The 21,002-nt window shown below is 49.8% G+C and overlaps 1 protein-coding gene and 5 non-coding genes across 6 annotated transcripts in view; 5 read left to right on the top strand and 1 right to left on the bottom strand.

The window, feature by feature from the left end:
• Positions 1-21,002, bottom strand: part of DNAJC5B (DnaJ heat shock protein family (Hsp40) member C5 beta) — a 51,588-nt gene that overhangs the window by 5,608 nt on the left and 24,978 nt on the right. The window contains exons 2-3 of the mRNA XM_040545785.1: positions 6,709-6,922; positions 2,912-3,086 (exon numbers count right to left, since the gene is read on the bottom strand). Coding sequence (XP_040401719.1) covers positions 2,912-3,086; positions 6,709-6,922 — 389 coding nt within the window. The remainder of the gene's footprint in view (positions 1-2,911; positions 3,087-6,708; positions 6,923-21,002) is intronic.
• TRNAY-GUA lies at positions 12,596-12,684 on the top strand. Its single transcript is given in 2 exon segments — positions 12,596-12,632; positions 12,649-12,684. It is a non-coding gene; the product is annotated as a tRNA-Tyr (tRNA).
• TRNAY-GUA lies at positions 15,315-15,403 on the top strand. Its single transcript is given in 2 exon segments — positions 15,315-15,351; positions 15,368-15,403. It is a non-coding gene; the product is annotated as a tRNA-Tyr (tRNA).
• TRNAY-GUA lies at positions 16,671-16,759 on the top strand. The gene is given in 2 exon segments: positions 16,671-16,707; positions 16,724-16,759. It is a non-coding gene; the product is annotated as a tRNA-Tyr (tRNA).
• On the top strand, positions 18,022-18,111 carry TRNAT-UGU. Its single transcript is given in 2 exon segments — positions 18,022-18,058; positions 18,076-18,111. It is a non-coding gene; the product is annotated as a tRNA-Thr (tRNA).
• On the top strand, positions 20,707-20,795 carry TRNAY-GUA. The gene is given in 2 exon segments: positions 20,707-20,743; positions 20,760-20,795. It is a non-coding gene; the product is annotated as a tRNA-Tyr (tRNA).

The raw sequence follows: 21,002 nt of genomic DNA, 5'->3' as shown, positions 1-21,002 counted from the left end.
TTTCTTTCCTGAAATGCTAAAAAATGTCACATTTAAAATGTAATAATCCAAATACAAGATTTATTTTGGAAATTGATCTTCTATTGTGCATTGTGTGACAGAGAGAGTCCTCTTGTGATTCAAATCAATAGTCACGGGAAGAAATCACTGTAACCTAAGCACAGACCAGATCTTACTAATCCCTAAATTCTCTTAGTTCTTCTTGTTGATACTACCCATGGAAGTAAAAGCTGTAAAACAAGTCTCCCACAGTAGATACTCAGCTAGCCAAGCACTTGAACTAGTCAAATACATTTCAATAAAACTTTCTTCTAGAGGAATATGACTTTCTTTCAGAATTGAGGGTTTTGAAATGATTGTGACAACTCACATTGCTTTTCCATTTTAGGGAATGGATCACAGAATTTTTGGCCTCATATATCTTTATTTACTAATAAATTTGTTTTATGGTATGTTAAATTGGGGAATCAAATAAACTGTGTAGCACCTTGAGTTTTGTTAAGGACAAATGTGAGGGATTTCAAAAATTACTAGTGTTGTGCCCTTTCAAAAAAGGAAAGTCTAAGTCCCTGCTCCCACAACATGCATACTGCCTTTTCTCACAGTATGACTGGCTCCAAGCAGCTCCCAGTGAGCGCAGCAAGAACTGGTGGAGACTTGCTCTCAGAGATTTTTAGCATCAGGGATTGTGATGTTTTATCGCTGTTGCATTCCTCAGAAAAGCAAGGGCTGATTATAAAATATTTGGATAAATAAAAGTATGGCCTTAGTTTGGGAATCTACATTTTGACCTCAGTAAAAAAAAGTTCTGGCTAGCAACAATATATAAACTTGGGACAGCAGGAAGCAAAGAAATTAATTACCAGCTAGAATGCTCAGTCTGTGGGCAGAGGGCATGCAAAGAATTTGGATCCTGATATGATTTTCTCTTCCAAAATGTAGTCTGCTACAGGACTGATTACAGTTTGTTTCTGAATTACCTACAAGCGCATTTCTATTATTTACACAAAGGAAGGTATGAGTATTCATTTATCTGGCCCAACATTTGAAAATGTCTGGTGGAAAAGCCCAATCTTTTCTATTCCAGGTCATCTGATTCTTTTTGACCAGTATCCCTAAAATCTGGTGAGGAGAAGAGGGAAGGTAACTGCAGTTTGAGCTGGTTACCATTCATTTCTCTAAATGCAGTGCCTATTTTCCTTTCAGTTGCAGAAAAGATGCTCCCACCATCCTCTGTCATGACATTTTTCCTTTTATTTTTTTATTTTTCTTTTCATCTGCTTTTAAGATGTAGAGAGTTCTACTCTGCTTAAGCAAGCCGGTTTTGATTGGCAAGAAAATGTAGCAAGATGGAAGAGAAGGCTAGGAAAGGTAGAAATAGCTAGTTTTCCTCAGGCCCTACCTGATTAATATTGTCTTCAGAGTACCTAAAACATACTGGTACTTTGCTGAACATGCAATTTATTTATTTGTTTATTTATTTATAGGCTATCTAGTTGAGATTTGGTGGGAGTAAAGGGATGGGAAGATGGCCTAAAGTTACTGAACTCATGTCAAGAAGCACTACTAGTGCTGGATGGAGGGAGCACAGGTTTTTTTTCCTGCCTCTGCAGAAATTTGTCCTGGATTTTGCGAGACAGCAAAATGCCTGCCAACTTACAAAAAGAGACAGGGAAATGCTAAATTAAACATTTTTTGTCCTTCCAAGTTACACCTTTGTATTTCAGACTTCGGTGTCATAGACCCATAAGCATCAAAACCCATTTTTTATTTGCACTTTTCAGGTGCTTAATGTCTTACGGTATATTACATTTATTTCAAATAACGCACTGTGGTTATAAAGCTTTCACTAACATTTTTTGTTACCTTTGCACTGACTGACCAAATATGATCAATTTCTAAGCTGACTGTATTTACCTTGAAATGCTTCTAGGCAAAAACAATTTAAAAACAACACTCATTTGCATATCAGTTATATGAATAGCATTTGTTTCAGCTACTACAGGTGTTTTGTTGCATATTTATGAAAGGGTATATTTGTGTGTAAAGATGGGAAAAAACTCTTCCTGCTACGGGAATGTGACATTTCCAATTTGGCACTGCTAGTTTAAGTATAATAAGCCAAGCCAAGAGGGTGACCTGCTGTGAAGGGGTCCTGCTGTCCCCAGCCTGTGATCCCTTCCTTGAGCTGGATTAGCACTTGTCCTGTCCCACTGTGAGGCACACCAGGGAGTTAAACTGGCAGGGAGCTGCTCGCTCTTTTGGGGAGATAACTTTTCATCTGAGTCGTATCCAAGGTTTGGCTCCTGGTGAGGCAGCACAATTGCTATGTCCAAAGCAGTAGAGAAGGAGCGAGCAGCTTGAGGGTGGATGGGAGAGGGGCAGGACCATGGCAGCTCCCATTCTGAATGTCTTAGGTTACTGCACAACCTTACAGCTGGAAGCTCTGCATCTTTTCTTAAAGCCTTTTCTTGCATGGGCACGGTTGGCCCATCACAATTGATGGATTTTACCTGAGTAAGAACTGAATGTACTTTTTCAGGCAGGTGAGATGTGGCAAGCACCAGTCCAGCTGGAGCCTGCTATGTATGTACAGGATCTAGGATATGAAGCAACAGGGGTATGGGGGCTAAAAGGCGAGCATCTTCTCTTCAGATGAGCCCTGAGACTTCTAATGTTTGCGTCTAATAAGAGATAGAGGAGATATTTAGTTATTAGTTCCATAAGTTTAGTTTTTCATTATCATGCTACATGGGAAGTTCATTAGGTCACGGTGTTAGCTGGAGAGAATTGGCACATCTCCACGGATGTCTGGAATCAGCTTCAGCATTGCGAGCACAACATCTGGCCTACAGGCTCTACGGGCTGCTTTGAACAGCTCTGCTAACCAGTAAGCCCCTATAATACACACCTCTTTCCATGTCATTCTTAATTTGCTCTTCCAAATCTTCCGGAGACACACAGAACTCATACTCTTCCCCTTCAGGTGCTTTGGGTTTGCACTTTCCGCAGCAGCAGTTGAAACAGCAGCAGAGGCAGCAGCAGAGGTAGCAGCCCGTCAGGAGGCCGCAGACTGCAAACAAGCCCTGGGTTAAAGACAGCAAGAGGAAAACCCCGTGAGCAGTGACCTTCCTGAAACTCGCGGCAGCCTCTTCAAAGAGGCTCTTCAAAGGGACTCAGGCTCCCACATGCTTGGTTCTCAGAGGAGTCCAACCGCCAGACGAGTGCCTAAATAAGGACCAGACCTTCCAGGGTCCTCCTCACCCACCAGCTCCTGCTTGACGCTCGGGACCACAGCCACAAAGAAGCCACCAAACAACAGGCCCCCGCATGCCCAACTCCCGAAAGCCTGTCTTCAGCTGACGGCCCTCAGAAAAAACCTCCAGGCAGTATGCAGAACCCCACCCACCTTAAAATGACTCATTTCCATCTTAAAAATGACTCATTTGCCCAAGAACTTTTTTTTTTTTTTTGCAAACACTTATTTACTGGCAGGTTCTTGTCAGTAACAAAGCCAAGACAAAAAGAAGCGAAGACTCAGATGCATCCACATAACTTCAGTCACTGAACTAAGGCAGCTAAATTAGGCCCGCAGTCTCTGTGGGCTCCCCACAGAGGTGATAGGAAGCTAAAAGACCTTCCAGGGGGTGAATCAGCCCCAGGAGAATTTGCATTGCCCTTTGGAGGCGTCTCTTTCTCTTCTTTAGCCTGTGCAGGAGCACAGAGGTGACAACTCCTGGGTTAGACTCCTTGGGCTGTGGTTTCTACGTCTGGGAACTTAGGCATCAAGAAGCTCCCACCAGCATTGCCCCTGCTCACTCCTGCCCCTGTCACACCAAGTGCAGAGGCTTCAGCAGAGCCAGGCTCTAGTATTATAGGTATCCAGGCTGCCCTTTACTAAATGTAGTTTCACTTATGTGCTCTTGCAGTTACTTCTTAAGTTCATAAGTAAACATGCTGGTGAAGAAGAAAGGAAGCATAAATGCCAGGATATTGTCAAATTTGACAATGAAGCTATGTAAATAACACTCAGTTATGTATGCATGTCTCAGGCAATGTTAGCACGGGCTTTGAAGGTAATATGATATTTACATGTGTAATATTTACCGTTTATGTGTTTGCAGGCTCGAGGCCAATGATAATCTATTCTACCCACAGATATATCAAGAGTGAACAAGATGCTTCTTAAAAGACAAGGAGGACTCAGACATTTCTTTTAAAATGTTTTCCTTCCAACTAACATCTGAAACTGTTAGAAATCTCAGAACCTCTAAAATAAGTTATCCGTCTGTTTATCGTTTATGCCATAATGGAGAAAAAAATCAGCACAATGGATAGAATGAAAAGAAGTATAAAAGTTTATCAAGTGAAATATATACATATATCTATTCATGATAAATTAATGATTCATGATTCTTATATTTAAAATATCGTAGATGGTAAATCAGGAATCAGAAGAACACTGATGTGATCATTAAACTGTCTTCATGGGAGAGGGAGAATTGCTTTTTGCAATAACAGTTGCATGAACAACTCCAATGTCTGCCAGTGGATAAGCAGTTCAAGTACCCACTACCCATGTTAATATGTTCCAAGTTTAGTATGCCTGCTAAGAAGTCTGGCAGTTCCAAAAAAGTAATTTTCACTTTGCATTTCTCCTTTCATTTGACTTTCTTTACTTCTAATGATACACCTCCTCATGATGGTCAGATTTTCTCAGTATGAGTGTGTTAGGGAAGAGGATTTACCAGGAATTTTGGTAGCTGAAGAAGAAGATAATAAGCAAAAGCTGTGGTCCCTACCTTCTTCAGACTAAAATGGAGAAAATTAGGGGTCCTAAGATCATCCACAGTCAGACTTAAATAGTATTATGATAGATAATATAAAAATCTGAAGCTGACCTGGCATTTGTGCGTGATTAAAAAAGAGATGAGGATTAGTGACCTCAGCTTGAAAAAAACATTTGGTGACCTGTTTGTGCTTCGGAGGTGGCAAGGTTTGGAACTGTGGGAGAGATAGAGAGACCACCTGTAACAATCCTCAGGTGCTGACCATTTGCATATTTTGGATTTTTCCTGGCTATTCTGCACAGAATTCTTAAAACTCAGGAAGCAGTGATTAATTTTGCTTGGACTTTCAGCATCTCTCTTCTCACCTCCAGGATACATCTCTTCTGAAACAATCCACACGTTCCTCCTGTATGTGTTAGGGACTTACTAGCTTCTCTCTGTACTCTCCGCTGCTCTCCTTATGAGTCAAAGCCACAGCAGTTATTTCCGTTCCTGATTTTCTGACCACAGAGTATTTTATACTTCATAAAGCTTCCATTAACAATCAGCAAGCAGAAGAGGAAATAAAAGTTAAATGTGAAGAAAACTTTAATTATCAAGACTGTTAGAGGAGCCAATACAGTTGCCCTCTCAGCTCTAAGGGAATGCTTCCAGGCACCTGAGCCATGACAAAGAGGCCAAAGAGGAGGGTGAAAAGACAGCAAAGAGAACAGGGATGGACCCAGCAGGAACAGAAAGCAGCTGTGGCCAGGAGCCCAGCCGCAGGCAGGCAGCCTCCAGGCTGTTTCTGAGGATGCCATCCCAACTGTGCAGGTGTCATTTCAACACTGGTGGTTTTTGTTCATTAGTTTCATTTGCAGTTTGGCATTTGAGCAGCTTCCATCTCATACTGATTCAGCTTACAGATTGTGGCTTCCTAAACCCACAAATCTGCAGTGAAGAGGCTGTGAGGGCAGTGAAGCACTGCCCTGATCCATCACAAATGCAAGAATGCACGTTCCATCGTTCTGAGATCAAAGCTGTCACAGCACGTTTGCTTCATGCAGTACAGACCATTCCCATTTGTTCCAGCAGAGACCTTTCTTTCCTGTTATTTTATTGTTGGAAACAGGTGGGGAGAGCATTGGTTTTGCATATTTGCAGTTCTGTTGGTTTGTTACATTTCTGTAACATTTCAATATCCGCTGAAACACCAGAATTTGACATATAGAAACATCAGAGGATAACAGTGACATAAGCAAGCACATGAACACAACTCTTTTATCACAAGAGCACTCCATGATGTGTTTTTCCTTGAGCAATATGCCAGTTTTTGATGCATCATTCTCTTCCTTTCCTGATCTCTTCCTCCACTCCCCAGTTCTCACCTTTTCTTCCACTTCCCTTCTCTCACCCCCTCACCAAGAGCTGACAGGGCACATATATGACACCATAATCCCACAGTGTTATGTATTATTATTGCTTACTTATGCTGTGTGCTATATATAGCAAAGAACACAGCTAAATTTGTACTGTAACAACTTATTAACTGGTTGTCACATAAGTGGGACTTCTCATTTTTGAACAATGAGTCACTTTTATTTAGTCACTACTGAAAAGAAAGTCAAAATTAACCTGGAGCACCAGATTCAAATCTAATTAATGTCTGGAAGTGTTACAAAACATGCACTTTATTTACCAAGTTAGAAAGAAAAAGAAAACATTCTATATTAGCCCTCTTCTGAGCTGATGCTACATCTGCCCCTGTCGATTTTCCCAGATACATTATTGTTTAATTAAGATTTTAGTAGTGTTTTACATCCTGATCCTACTCTTTGTTAAGCCTGTATGAACACTGTGTTTTTCAGGGGTTTCCTTGTGTATATATGTATCTTTGTGCATTATAATGCCTGCTTTTCAACAGAAAATAACAGCTTACCTTTGCCCACCAGCTTGAGAGCATGAAGTATGTGTTAACATTTTCCTCACCAAACTGTTCTGCCACATAGAGCCCTAAGGATCCATACTTGTCGTATATGTTTCGCTTGGACAGATCAGTCAGTGTTGCATGAGCATTGTTTATCTCTTTAAATTTTTCTGCAGCCTCTGGATTGTCAGGGTTCTTGTCAGGATGATATTTCAGAGCCAATTTTCTTCAACATAAAAAGAAAAAAAAACAGGGAAAATAAACATCGGTAGTGTGTGCATATAGTGCATGTATACGGACACGAATAAAACATTACAAAATACTCTAGCAGAGACATAATTATTCTGAACAGTACGTTCAGCCTGGACCTTCTTATTTCCAGTTCTAATACACACAGAACATTCAGTGGAAGGAAAGTGACACAAAGTAAGTGAAAATGAAAGTTTTTGTGAAAGAGATGTGCTGGTTACACTAGGCATGAACATTGTGCCTTGATACCTCATCAGCTATCAAATTAAGGGAGAAAGCGATACATGCTGAAAGCACAGATTTTAGCCTGGTAATAAATCACAAACATTTGTTGCATTATGTTTGCCAGCTGATTTGCATCATTTAGCAGGTTTCAACAAAGATAAAGATTTCGTAAAGGATGTTTAAAAACATGTTTATCCCATCAAAATGATCTTATAGCAAAGGAAATTCAGTACTTGATTGTCTATCAATAGTAGCTATATTAAAATATAGTAAACAGTGTCTATACTTGCAGAGCCCAGACAGTGATGATGAAAAACAAATTTAGGAGTTACAAGAGAAAGGAAGCATGTTTCTGAAGCACAAGATGGAAAAGCATAACGAGTTAGCCCCAATTTCCAATGCCTGTCTGAGCCTAGTTCACCACTGCCACACTCAATGCCGTTCCTAAGGTAGTGGAAGCGGATTGTTGACCGTTTGGGGCTGTTTACGCTGGTGGAAAGCCTTTGCCGGGACAGGGCTCAGTACTGTCTGTTTTCTCTGACTGTACTCACTGCTACAGCCTCAGAGTACAGATACAGCTTGAAAACAACCATGTGGGACTGTTGACTCACAGACAGCACTGGGGAATCAGATTTGGGGAATAAAGGGTTTGCTTCCAGCCATGTTGGAGCAATGTGAGCTCACACATACCTGCAAAGCAAGCATAGACATAAGTGTATCTTTTTGAAAATCTCCACTCCCTTTGAAGAAGTGGCAATAAAATTTTCCAAGGACATTTATTTAATGACTAGTGCTGACCTCTAGTGGCATCAAAAGTGATTTAATAGTGTATTCAATTCTGTCATCCTCACATAAGTCAAGCTATGTTGTATTTTTAAATATTCTCTCTGAGTGTTTCAGAAGCTAGTCATGACCGTTATGCCAAAATAAGTAAGTAAGTAAACAAATAAACTAATTGTGGTGTGAAGGCAGCGTGCCCACACTTGCTTTAACAAATTTATCCTCTGAGTGGGATACTGCTTGACTCTCTACTGAAGTCCCAGTACTGGTTATTCTCCCAGCAAAATGTAAGTGCTTTTCTCTTTATGACAGTTCCTGTCTTGGAGACATTCTGCCAGTATCAAGACTGACATGAGCCTGAGAATAGCCTCTGACAACAATATCTTCAGTTCTATACACCGAACTCAAATCATCTTCTCATAGATCATAGCTAACTCCTTAAACATGTCTCTAATAGCATCAATAGCTTCATGGTCAGTCATAGTTAATATATTGTGCATATGGTACCTTAAATATAATAAAAGATGAAATAGGAGAACTGGAAAAACAAGCTAATTCTTGCATGACTAATGACATAATGTGCCATCCAAGTATTTAAGTAGCTTATGCAATCTATTCCTTTTCTTAGCTGAAAACAAAACCTAGCAATTAGAATGAAAAATTGGAGAGGCATTACTTTCAAACTCATGCTTGGCTGGAGGCATCAGACAATCGATCTCTGACCTTTCTTCCTTTTCCCACAACTAACAGCCCCAAAGACCTCTTCTGCCCTCTTCACTTTCCCAAAAATCTCAAAAGAACTTGAACACAATGTCATTTCAAAGAGGTGAAAAATATTAGTTACATACTTACTTTAGCTTAGTATTGTTTTGCAATGCTAACAGCCTTACTTACAACATAGTACTGTTAATAAAATATGAGATATATTCTTTAGTTTTGGGAAAACTCAATAAAATATTATGCTAACAACTCCCTGCACAACAAGATGTCATATACTAATTGGTGATGATTTAGTAGTGGGTCAGAGATCTATATACTGCCAGTATGATTCATATGAGTGAGAGAAAGGACTCCATTAGGTTCAGCCCAAGAAGCAGTAAAAATAAGGACAAGAACAAAAATAAGGACAAGAACATGACATGGTAGCCTTCTGTGATAGGGTTACAGCATTGGTGGATAAGAGAAGAGAAAGTAACATCATATACCTGGAGTTGTGCAAAGAATTTGTCACTGTCCTGCATGACATCCTTGTCTCCAAGTTGGAAAGACACGGGCTTGATGGACAGACCACTCAGTGGGTAAGGAATTGGCTGGATGTTTGCACTCAAAGACTTGCAGTCAATGGCTTAATATCCACAGAATCACAGAATCATCTAGGTTGGAAGAGACCTCCAAGATCACCTAGCCCAACCTCTGACCTAACAGTCACAAGTCCTCCACTAAACCATATCACTAAGCTCTGAATCCAAACGTCTTTTAAAGACCTCCAGGGTGGAGATCAGTGATGAGTGGTGTTTGTCAAGGGTCCTATTTAATTATTTAACACCCTTGTTGGCGGCAGGGACAGTGGGATTGAATGCACCCTCAGCAAATTTGCAGATGACACCAAGATGAATGATGCGGCAGACATGCTGGATGGAAGGGTTGCCATCCAAAGCGACTTTGACAGGCTTGAAAGGGGGGTCCTGTGTGAACAACAGGCGGTTCAACAAGGCCAAGTGCAAGGTCCTACAACTGGGTTGGGGCAATCCCAAAGAAGAACACAAGCTGGGCAATGAGCAGATAAAGAGCAGCCTTGAGGAGAAGGACATTGAATGTACCAGTGGATTAAAAGCTTGACGTGAGCCAATTTGCAACCCAGAAAGACAAACTGTATCCTGGGCTGCATCAAAAGAAGTGTATCTAGCAGGTCAAGGGATGTGACTCTCCCCCCTTTGCTCCCCCAAAACATTCTATGATTCTGTGAAATAAGAGGTGTCAGCTATACAGAATTTCCCTGTGAGTCTCTTGGAAGTGAAATGTCTGCTTAGGTGATATAGTTGTTCATTATGAATACAAAAAGGGAAGAAAGCACAAAAAAAAAAAAAAAAAGAGTAAAATGAATTCTGGCCTCCTTCCTATACCAAACACACAACTTTAAGTCAATTCAGATTTTTCTCATGATGAATGGCCCTCTTCTTCCCCACTGACCACTGCAGGCCCTTGACAGCAGAAAGAAATGTGACACTTTGGGAGAGATAAGTGAGAAAAAGGAAAAAAACAGCTATTCCACAAGATGGCTGGGGCATTCAGGGAAAGGAATTTGGAAGAACACTCTCAGCATTTCTGTTAGTGGTAGGCTTAGAGTGCGAGCTGAACTCAGGCCCAGACTGTGCTACACACACTGTCTGCTGGAGGTACATCTGGGTGGAGAGAGTGGCATAGTGGAGGCAGGAAAGTGGGTGTAAAAAACAGTGCAATGGAAAATGGAGTGGTGTAACTCATACTCCAGCCACTCCATCAATAGCACAGCTGGTAGAGCAGAGATTGTAGGTACTCTTGCATGGCTATCCTTTGCTTGTTTGTTCAATTCCACCTTGAAGAAGTGCCTTTTTGGCTCTTGCGCAGATACCGTGACACCTTTGCCATTTCAAACATCCACAACTACAAGGCAATTGTGAGGTCAGAAGAGGGAGACTGAGGTAAGAGTGCTGCTTGTGGTCAAGAGTGAAGATGGGACAAGATTCAGAAACAGATCTACAATGGAAAGACAGCTCGGTGGTGGTGTGCATGCAGAATATCTGAGGTAGGCTACTTGAGTCTAAGGGCCAGGCCCAGATTCACAACAAGTAGGGCAAGTAGAAATGCAAAGAAAAGGTAGAAAACATGCTTCAACACGGCTCAGAAAAAGCAGAAAGGGCAAAAGAATTCATTTCAAAGATTCTCCACTGCAGAAGAAAGCAGGACATAGAAAAACTGCCAAAATATTTTATTATAAAGGCCATGTTTTTAAACATAAAGTAGATTAAGATATCAGAGAGACAAATTCTTAGACAACTAATGAAAACTTCAGTGAAACAAATAATGAGGTCAAGAGAAATACACTTGTTGGGTAGTTTCGTCCATCAAGAAAGAGGGTGGGAGGGTTGGTTGCCATGGTATTGAGTGTTTATTCAACATCTCTGGTTTTGCAAGGGATGATTGTACATGGTGGAGGAGATGTAGCTGAATGGTGATGCAGTCTTCTAAAAATTGCATAAATATGTGAGGAACAAGTGAAGGGCGTGTTGCCGGGCAGGTGTCTGTGATTCCTTCGATAGCTCAGCTGGTAGAGCGGAGGACTGTAGGCTCCCATGCACGGCCATCCTTAGGTCGCTGGTTCAACTCTGGCTCGAAGGAGCGCCCTTTTGGCTCTTGTCCAGGGGACGGGCTGGGAGACTGCGAGCAGACGGCTGCTCAGGGGCCGGCCGTGGGCTGGGGAATTAGCTCAAGTGGTAGAAGCGCTCGCTTAGCATGTGAGAGGCAGCGGGATCGATGCCCGCATTCTCCAATGCTTTTCCGTCCCCTTGCCTGGACATCATGCCTGCGGCAGTGGGGCCGCGTGTCGTCCCTACTGTGGGGCTCTGGAGAACCTGGGCAGCGTCTGGGCTGCTGCGGACCACGACGGCATCCAGTCAGCATGCAGGCCAAGGGCAGCACGGGCTGTAGCAGCAGGGAAGTGATGCTCCCCGCCATTAATGGGCACGCGATCGACGGCATCAAGAGAAGCATGTCCTTGTGTAGGCCTCTGTGTGCGAGGAAGACGTTGAGCAAGTGCTGCAGGCTGAGAAGAAGGCCACACCCGGGACGGTGTGACTTGGGAACACGTGCTCTGCGAGGACGGCTCGATGAACGGGGCCTATCGAGAGCCAGGAGAGGAGAGGGCTTTGTGGGGAGCAAAGCAGCCCCCCTTCTCGGGACGGCTTTCTTGGCTCGTTATCGATGCAGTAGAGCTCGGCCTTTTTGTCTGGCCGTTGGCAGAAGAGCGCGGAACAATGGAGCCCCGTTGAAGGCAGGAGAGGAGTCCCGAGGGTTGCATGACATTGTCTTTCATCCTGAGGATTTTCAGACGGTGGACGAGGGTGGGCAGGGGCTCTGCGCGGTCCCCCTGCGTGTGAGTGGTCGTGAGGTGAGGTGCTAAGAGCCGTGCCGCAGGCGGTGTTATCGTCCGAAGGTGGGAGCTGTTGGAGGTAGCGGTTGCACTCTGCGCGTGCTGAGGACGGGGCGTCTGTTTGCCCTTGTGCAAAAGGCGAAGCTGTGAGGGGTTGTTTGGGTGTTGCGGAAGTGAGGAGGAGTTACTGAGAAGATGGCGGATGGGTGTTGTTTTGTGAGCGTGTTGATCAGAGGTGAAGTGAGAGGAGGGCAGAAGGTTCAGGCGAGTGGTTTGAGGTGGTGGCATTCTGGATGTCTGTGTGTCTGAGGAGAGGGCAAGGAAAGTGTTTCTGCGTTTTTGTGTATGTGCCTTTAGTGAGGGAAGCGCCTGAGGTGTGCGTGGAGGCGTGTTGGTGCTGTAGGGAAGTGTGTATGGAGGAGAAGTTGTAGCAGAGTGGTGCGGCTTAGATCTGGAAGCGGGAGAGGTGTGTGAGGGGCGTGTGAAGGGCGTGTTGCCGGGCAGGTGTCTGTGATTCCTTCGATAGCTCAGCTGGTAGAGCGGAGGACTGTAGGCTCCCATGCACGGCCATCCTTAGGTCGCTGGTTCAACTCCGGCTCGAAGGAGCGCCCTTTTGGCTCTTGTCCAGGGGACGGGCTGGGAGACTGCGAGCAGACGGCTGCTCAGGGGCCGGCCGTGGGCTGGGGAATTAGCTCAAGTGGTAGAGCGCATCGCTTAGCATGTGAGAGGCAGCGGGATCGATGGCCCGCATTCTCCAATGCTTTTCCGTCCCCTTGCCTGGACATCAGGCCTGCGGCAGTGGGGCCGCGTGTCGTCCCTACTGTGGGGCTCTGGAGAACCTGGGCAGCGTCTGGGCTGCTGCGGACCACGACGGCAATCCAGTCAGCATGCAGGCCCAAGGGCAGCACGGGCTGTAGCAGCAGGGAAGTGATGCTCCCCCGCCATTAATGGGCACGCGATCGACGGCATCAAGAGAAGCATGTCCTTGTGTAGGCCTCTGTGTGCGAGGAAGACGTTGAGCAAGTGCTGCAGGCTGAGAAGAAGGCCACCACCGGGACGGTGTGACTTGGGAACACGTGCTCTGCGAGGACGGCTCGATGAACGGGCCTATCGAGAGCCAGGAGAGGAGAGGGCTTTGTGGGGAGCAAAGCAGCCCCCCTTCTCGGGACGGCTTCTTGGCTCGTTATCGATGCAGTAGAGCTCGGCCTTTTTGTCTGGCCGTTGGCAGAAGAGCGCGGAACAATGGAGCCCCGTTGAAGCAGGAGAGGAGTCCCGAGGTTGCATGACATTGTCCTTTCATCCTGAGGATTTTCAGACGGTGGACGAGGGTGGGCAGGGGCTCTGCGCGGTCCCCCTGCGTGTGAGTGGTCGTGAGGTGGAGGTGCTAAAGCCGTGCCGCAGGCGGTGTTATCGTCCGAAGGTGGAGCTGTTGGAGGTAGCGGTTGCACTCTGCGCGTGCTGAGGACGGGGCGTCTGTTGCCCTTGTGCAAAAGGCGAAGCTGTGAGGGGTTGTTTGGGGTGTTGCGGAAGTGAGGAGGAGGTTACTGAGAAGATGGGCGGATGGGTGTTGTTTTGTGAGCGTGTTGATCAGGAGGTGAAGTGAGAGGAGGGCAGAAGTTTCAGGCGAGTGGTTTGAGGTGGTGGCATTCTGGATGTCTGTGTGTCTGAGGAGAGGGCAAGGAAAGTGTTCTTGCGTTTTTGTGTATGTGCCTTTAGTGAGGGAGCGCCTGAGGTGTGCGTGGAGGCGTGTTGGTGCTGTAGGGAAGTGTGTATGGAGGAGAAGTTGTAGCAGAGTGGTGCGGCTTAGATCTGGAAGCGGGAGAGGTGTGTGAGGGGCGTGTGAAGGGCGTGTTGCCGGGCAGGTGTCTGTGATTCCTTCGATAGCTCAGCTGGTAAGAGCGGAGGACTGTAGGCTCCCATGCACGGCCATCCTTAGGTCGCTGGTTCAACTCCGGCACGAAGGAGCGCCCTTTTGGCTCTTGTCCAGGGGACGGGCTGGGAGACTGCGAGCAGACGGCTGCTCAGGGGCCGGCCGTGGGCTGGGGAATTAGCTCAAGTGGTAGAGCGCTCTCGCTTAGCATGTGAGAGGCAGCGGGAATCGATGCCCGCATTCTCCAATGCTTTTCCGTCCCCCTTGCCTGGACATCAGGCCTGCGGCAGTGGGGCCGCGTGTCGTCCCTACTGTGGGGCTCTGGAGAACCTGGGCACGTCTGGGCTGCTGCGGACCACGACGGCATCCAGTCAGCACAGCACGGCCAAGGGCAGCACGGGCTTGTAGCAGCAGGGAAGTGATGCTCCCCCGCCATTAATGGGCACGCGATCGACGGCATCAAGAGAAGCATGTCCTTGTGTAGGCCTCTGTGTGCGAGGAAGACGTTGAGCAAGTGCTGCAGCTGAGAAGAAGGCCACCACCGGGACGGTGTGACTTGGGAACACGTGCTCTGCGAGGACGGCTCGATGAACGGGGCCTATCGAGAGCCAGGAGAGTGAGAGGGCTTGTGGGGAGCAAAGCAGCCCCCCTTCTCGGGACGGCTTCTTGGCTCGTTATCGATGCAGTAGAGCTCGGCCTTTTTGTCTGGGCCGTTGGCAGAAGAGCGCGGACAAATGGAGCCCCGTTGAAGCAGGAGAGGAGTCCCGAGGTTACATGGCATTGTCTTTCATCCTGAGGATTTTCAGACGGGGACGAGGGTGGGCAGGGGCTCTGCGCAGGATCCCCCCTGCGTGTGAGTGGTCGTGAGGTGGAGGTGCTAAAGCCGGGCCGCAGGCGTGTTAATCGTCCGAAGGTGGAGCTGTGGAGGTAGCGGTTGCACTCTGCGCGTGCTGAGGACGGGGCGTCTGTTGCCCTTGTGCAAAAGGCGAAGCTGTGAGGGGTTTTTTGGGGTGTTGCGGAAGTGAGGAGGAGGTTACTGAGAAGATGGCGGATGGGTGTTGTTTTGTGAGCGTGTTGATCAGAGGTGAAGTGAGAGGAGGGCAGAGGTTCATGCGAGTGGTTTGAGGTGGTGGCATTCTGGATGTCTGTGTGTCTGAGGAGAGGGCAAGGAAAGTGTTTCTGCGGTTTTGTGTATGTGCCTTTAGTGAGGGAAGCGCCTGAGGTGTGCGTGGAGGCGTGTTGGTGCTGTAGGGAAGTGTGTATGGAGGAGAAGTTGTAGCAGAGTGGGTGCGGCTTAGATCTGGAAGCGGGAGAGGTGTGTGAGGGGCGTGTGAAGGGCGTGTTGCCGGGCAGGTGTCTGTGATTCCTTCGATAGCTCAGCTGGTAGAGCGGAGGACTGTAGGCTCCCATGCACGGCCATCCTTAGGTCGCTGGTTCAACTCCGGCTCGAAAGGAGCGCCCTTTTGGCTCTTGTCCAGGGGACGGGCTGGGAGACTGCGAGCAGACGGCTGCTCAGGGTCCGGCCGTGGGCTGGGGAATTAGCTCAAGTGGTAGAGCGCTCGCTTAGCATGTGAGAGGCAGCGGGATCGATGCCCGCATTCTCCAATGCTTTTCCGTCCCCTTGCCTGGACATCAGGCCTGCGGCAGCGGGGCCGCGTGTCGTCCCTACTGTGGGGCTCTGGAGAACCTGGGCAGCGTCTGGGCTGCTGCGGACCACGACGGCATCCAGTTCAGCATGCAGGCCAAGGGCAGCACGGGCTGTAGCAGCAGGAAGTGATGCTCCCCCGCCATTAATGGGCACGTGATCGACGGCATCAAGAGAAGCATGTCCTTGTATGGCCTCTGTGTGCGAGGAAGACGTTGAGCAAGTGCTGCAGGCTGAGAAGAAGGCCACCACCGGGACGGTGTGACTTGGGACACACGTGCTCTGCGAGGACGGCTCGATGAACGGGGCCTATCGAGAGCCAGGAGAGGAGAGGGCTTTGTGGGGAGCAAAGCAGCCCCCCTTCTGCGGGACGGCTTCTTGGCTCGTTATCGATGCAGTAGAGCTCGGCCTTTTTGTCTGGCCGTTGGCAGAAGAGCGCGGAACAATGGAGCCCCGTTGAAGCAGGAGAGGAGTCCCGAGGTTGCATGACATTGTCTTCATCCTGAGGATTTTCAGACGGTGGACGAGGGTGGGCAGGGGCTCTGCGCGGTCCCCCTGCGTGTGAGTGGTCGTGAGGTGGAGGTGCTAAAGCCGTGCCGCAGGCGGTGTTATCGTCCGAAGGTGGGAGCTGTTGGAGGTAGCGGTTGCACTCTGCGCGTGCTGAGGACGGGGCGTCTGTTGCCCTTGTGCAAAAGGCGAAGCTTGTGAGGGGTTGTTTGGGGTGTTTGCGGAAGTGAGGAGAGGTTACGAGAAGGATGGCGGATGGGTGTTGTTTTGTGAGCGTGTTGATCAGAGGTGAAGTGAGAGAGGGCAGAAGGTTCAGGCGAGTGGTTTGAGGTGGTGGCATTCTGGATGTCTGTGTGTCTGAGGAGAGGGCAAGGAAAGTGTTTTCTGCGTTTTTGTTGTATGTGCTTTAGGAGGGAAGCGCCTGAGGTGTGCGTGGAGGCGTGTTGGTGCTGTAGGGAAGTGTGTATGGAGGAGAAGTTGTAGCAGAGTGGTGCGGCTTAGATCTGGAAGCGGGAGAGGTGTGTGAGGGGCGTAGTGAAGGGCGTGTTGCCGGGCAGGTGTCTGTGATTCCTTCGATAGCTCAGCTGGTAGAGCGGAGGACTGTAGGCTCCCATGCACGGCCATCCTTAGGTCGCTGGTTCAACTCCGGCTCGAAGGAGCGCCCTTTTGGCTCTTGTCCAGGGGACGGGCTGGGAGACTGCGAGCAGACGGCTGCTCAGGGGCCGGCCGTGGGCTGGGAATTAGCTCAAGTGGTAGAGCGCGTCGCTTAGCATGTGAGAGGCAGCGGGATCGATGCCCGCATTCTCCAATGCTTTCCGTCCCCTTGCCTGAACATCAGGCCTGCGGCAGTGGGGCCGCGTGTCGTCCCTACTGTGGGGCTCTGGAGAACCTGGGCAGCGTCTGGGCTGCTGCGGACCACGACGGCATCCAGTCAGCATGCAGGCCAAGGGCAGCACGGGCTGTAGCAGCAGGGAAGTGATGCTCCCCCGCCATTAATGGGCACGCGATCGACGGCATCAAGAGAAGCATGTCCTTGTGTAGGCCTCTGGTGTGCGAGGAAGACGTTGAGCAAGTGCTGCAGGCTGAGAAGAAGGCCACCACCGGGACGGTGTGACTTGGGAACACGTGCTCTGCGAGGACGGCTCGATGAACGGGGCCTATCGAGAGCCAGGAGAGGAGAGGGCTTTGTGGGGAGCAAAGCAGCCCCCCTTCTCGGGACGGCTTCTTGGCTCGTTATCGATGCAGTAGAGCTCGGCCTTTTTGTCTGGCCGTTGGCAGAAGGAGCGCGGAACAATGGAGCCCCGTTGAAGCAGGAGAGGAGTCCCGAGGTTGCATGACATTGTCTTTCATCCTGAGGATTTTCAGACGGTGGACGAGGGTGGGCAGGGGCTCTGCGCGGTCCCCCTGCGTGTGAGTGGTTCGTGAGGTGAGGTGCTAAAGCCGTGCCGCAGGCGGTGTTATCGTCCGAAGGTGGTAGCTTTTGAGGTAGCGGTTGCACTCTGCGCGTGCTGAGGCGGGCGTCTGTTGCCCCTTGTGCAAAAGGCGAAGCTGTGAGGGGTTGTTGGGGTGTGCGGAAGTGAGGAGGAGGTTACTGAGAAGATGGCGGATGGGTGTTGTTTTGTGAGCGTGTTGATCAGAGGTGAAGTGAGAGGAGGGCAGAAGGTTCAGGCGAGAGTGGTTGAGGTGTGGCATTCTGGATGTCTGTGTGTCTAGAGAGGGCAAGGAAAGTGTTTCTGCGTTTTTGTGTATGTGCCTTTAGTGAGGGAAGCGCCTGAGGGGGTGCGTGGAGGCGTGTTGGTGCTGTCAGGGAAGTGTGTATGGAGGAGAAGTTGTAGCAGAGTGGTGCGGCTTGATCTGGAAGCGGGAGAGGTGTGTGAGGGGCGTGTGACAGGGCGTGTTGCCGGGCAGGTGTCTGTGATTCCTTCGATAGCTCAGCTGGTAGAGCGGAGGACTTGTAGGCTCCCATGCACGGCCATCCTTAGGTCGCTGGTTCAACTCCGGCTCGAAGGAGCGCCCTTTTGGCTCTTGTCCAGGGGACGGGCTGGGAGACTGCGAGCAGACGGCTGCTCAGGGCCGCCGCGGGCTGGGGAATTAGCTCAAGTGGTAGAGCGCTTCGCTTAGCATGTGAGAGGCAGCGGGATCGATGCCGCATTCTCCAATGCTTTTTCCGTCCCCTTGCCTGGACATCAGGCCTGCGGCAGTGGGGCCGCGTGTCGTCCCTACTGTGGGGCTCTGGAGAACCTGGGCAGCGTCTGGGCTGCTGCGGACCACGACGGCATCCAGTCAGCATGCAGGCCAAGGGCAGCACGGGCTGTAGCAGCAGGGAAGTGATGCTCCCCCGCCATTAATGGGCACGCGATCGACGGCATCAAGAGAAGCATGTCCTTGTGTAGGCTCTGTGTGCGAGGAAGACGTGAGCAAGTGCTGCAGGCTGAGAAGAAGGCCACCACCGGGACGGTGTGACTTGGGAACACGTGCTCTGCGAGGACGGCTCGATGAACGGGCCTATCTAGAGCCAGGAGAGGAGAGGGCTTTGTGGGGAGCAAAGCAGCCCCCCTTCTCGGGACGGCTTCTTGGCTCGTTATCGATGCAGTAGAGCTCGCCCTTTTTGTCTGGCCGTTGCAGAAGAGCGTGGAACATGGAGCCCCGTTGAAGCAAGGGAGGAGTCCCGAGGTTACATGACATTGTCTTTCATCCTGAGGATTTTCCAGACGGTGGACGAGGGTGGGCAGGGGCTCTGCGCGGTCCCCCTGCGTGTGAGTGGTCGTGAGGTGGAGGGTGCTAAAGCCGTGCCGCAGGCGGTTTATCGTCCGAGGTGGGAGCGTTGGAGGTAGCGGTTGCACTCTGCGCGTGCTGAGGACGGGGCGTCTGTTGCCTTTGTGCAAAAGGCGAAGCTGTGAGGGGTTGTTTGGGGTGTTGCGGAAGTGAGGAGGAGGTTACTGAGAAGATGGCGGATGGGTGTTTGTTTTGTGAGCGTGTTGATCAGAGGTGAAGTGAGAGGAGGGCAGAAGGTTCAGGCGAGTGGTTTGAGGTGGTGGCATTCTGGATGTCTGTGTGTCTGAGGAGAGGGCAAGGAAAGTGTTTCTGCGTTTTTGTGTATGTGCCTTAGTGAGGGAAGCGCTGAGGTGTGCGTGGAGGCGTGTTGGTGCTGTAGGGAAGTGTGTATGGAGGAGAAGTTGTAGCAGAGTGGTGCGGCTTAGATCTGGAAGCGGGAGAGGTGTGTGAGGGGCGTGTGAAGGGCGTGTTGCCGGGCAGGTGTCTGTGATTCCTTCGATAGCTCAGCTGTAGAGCGGAGGACTGTAGGCTCCCATGCACGGCCATCCTTAGGTCGCTGGTTCAACTCCGGCTCGAAGGAGCGCCCTTTTGGCTCTTGTCCGGGGACGGGCTGGGAGACCTGCGAGCAGAAGGCTGCTCAGGGCCGGCCGTGGGCTGGGGAATTAGCTCAGTGGTAGAGCGCGTCGCTTAGCATGTGAGAGGCAGCTGGATCGAGGCCCGCATTCTCCAATGCTTTCCGTCCCCCTTGCCTGGACATCAGGCCTGCGGCAGTGGGGCCGCGTGTCGTCCCTACTGTGGGGCTGCTGGAGAACCTGGGCAGCGTCTGGGCTGCGGCGGACCACGACGGCATCCAGTCAGCATGCAGGCCAAGGACAGCACGGGCTGTAGCAGCAGGGAAGTGATGCTCCCCCGCCATTAATGGGCACGCGATCGTCGGCATCAAGAGAAGCATGTCCTTGTGTAGGCCCTCTGTGTGCGAGGAAGACGTTGAGCAGTGCTGCAGGCTGAGAAGAAGGCCACCACCGGGACGGTGTGACTTGGGAACACGTGCTCTGCGAGGACGGCTCGATGAACGGGGCCTATCGAGAGCCAGGAGAGGAGAGGGCTTTGTGGGGAGCAAAGCAGCCCCCCTTCTCGGGACGGCTTCTTGGCTCGTATCGATGCAGTAGAGCTCGGCCTTTTGTCTGGCCGTTGGCAGAAGAGCGCAGGGAACAATGGAGCCCCGTTGAAGCAGGAGAGGAGTCCCGAGGTTACATGACATTGTCTTTCATCCTGAGATTTTCAGACGGTGGACGAGGGTGGGCAGGGCTCTGCGCGGTCCCCCTGCGTGTGAGTGGTCGTGAGGTGGAGGTGCTAAAGCCGTGCCGCAGGCGGTGTTATCGTCCGAAGGTGGGAGCTGTTGGAGGTAGCGGTTGCACTCTGCCGTGCTGAGGACGGGGCGTCTGTTGCCCTTGTGCAAAAGGCGAAGCTGTGAGGGGTTTGTTTGGATGTTGCGGAAGTGAGGAGGAGGTTACTGAGAAGATGGCGGATGGGTGTTGTTTTGTGAGCGTGTTGATCAGAGGTGAAGTGAGAGGAGGGCAGAAGGTTCAGGCGAGTGGTTTGAGGTGGTGGCATTCTGGATGTCTGTGTGTCTGAGGAGAGCAAGGAAAGTGTTTCTGCGTTTTTGTGTATGTGCCTTTAGTGAGGAAGCGCCTGAGGTGTGCGTGGAGGCGTGTTGGTGCTGTAGGAAGTGTGTATGGAGGAGAAGTTGTAGCAGTGTGCGGCTTAGATCTGGAAGCGGGAGAGGTGAGGGGCGTGTGAAGGGCGTTTGCCGGGCAGGTGTCTGTGATTCCTTCGATAGCTCAGCTGGTAGAGCGGAGGACTGTAGGCTCCCATGCACGGCCATCCTTAGGTCGCTGGTTCAACTCCGGCTCGAAGGAGCACCCTTTTGGCTCTTGTCCAGGGGACGGGCTGGGAGACTGCGAGCAGAAGGCTGCTCAGGGGCCGGCCGTGGCTGGGGAATTAGCTCAAGTGGTAAGCGCTCGCTTAGCATGTGAGAGCAGCGGGATCGATGCCCGCATTCTCCAATGCTTTTCCGTCCCCTTGCCTGGACATCAGGCCTGCGGCAGTGGGGCCGCGTGTCGTCC

This window comes from Cygnus olor, chromosome 2 (genome assembly GCF_009769625.2).
Source record: "Cygnus olor isolate bCygOlo1 chromosome 2, bCygOlo1.pri.v2, whole genome shotgun sequence".
In the NCBI taxonomy this organism is placed as follows: Eukaryota; Metazoa; Chordata; class Aves; order Anseriformes; family Anatidae; genus Cygnus; species Cygnus olor.
This window is presented reverse-complemented; position numbering and strand designations above follow the sequence as displayed.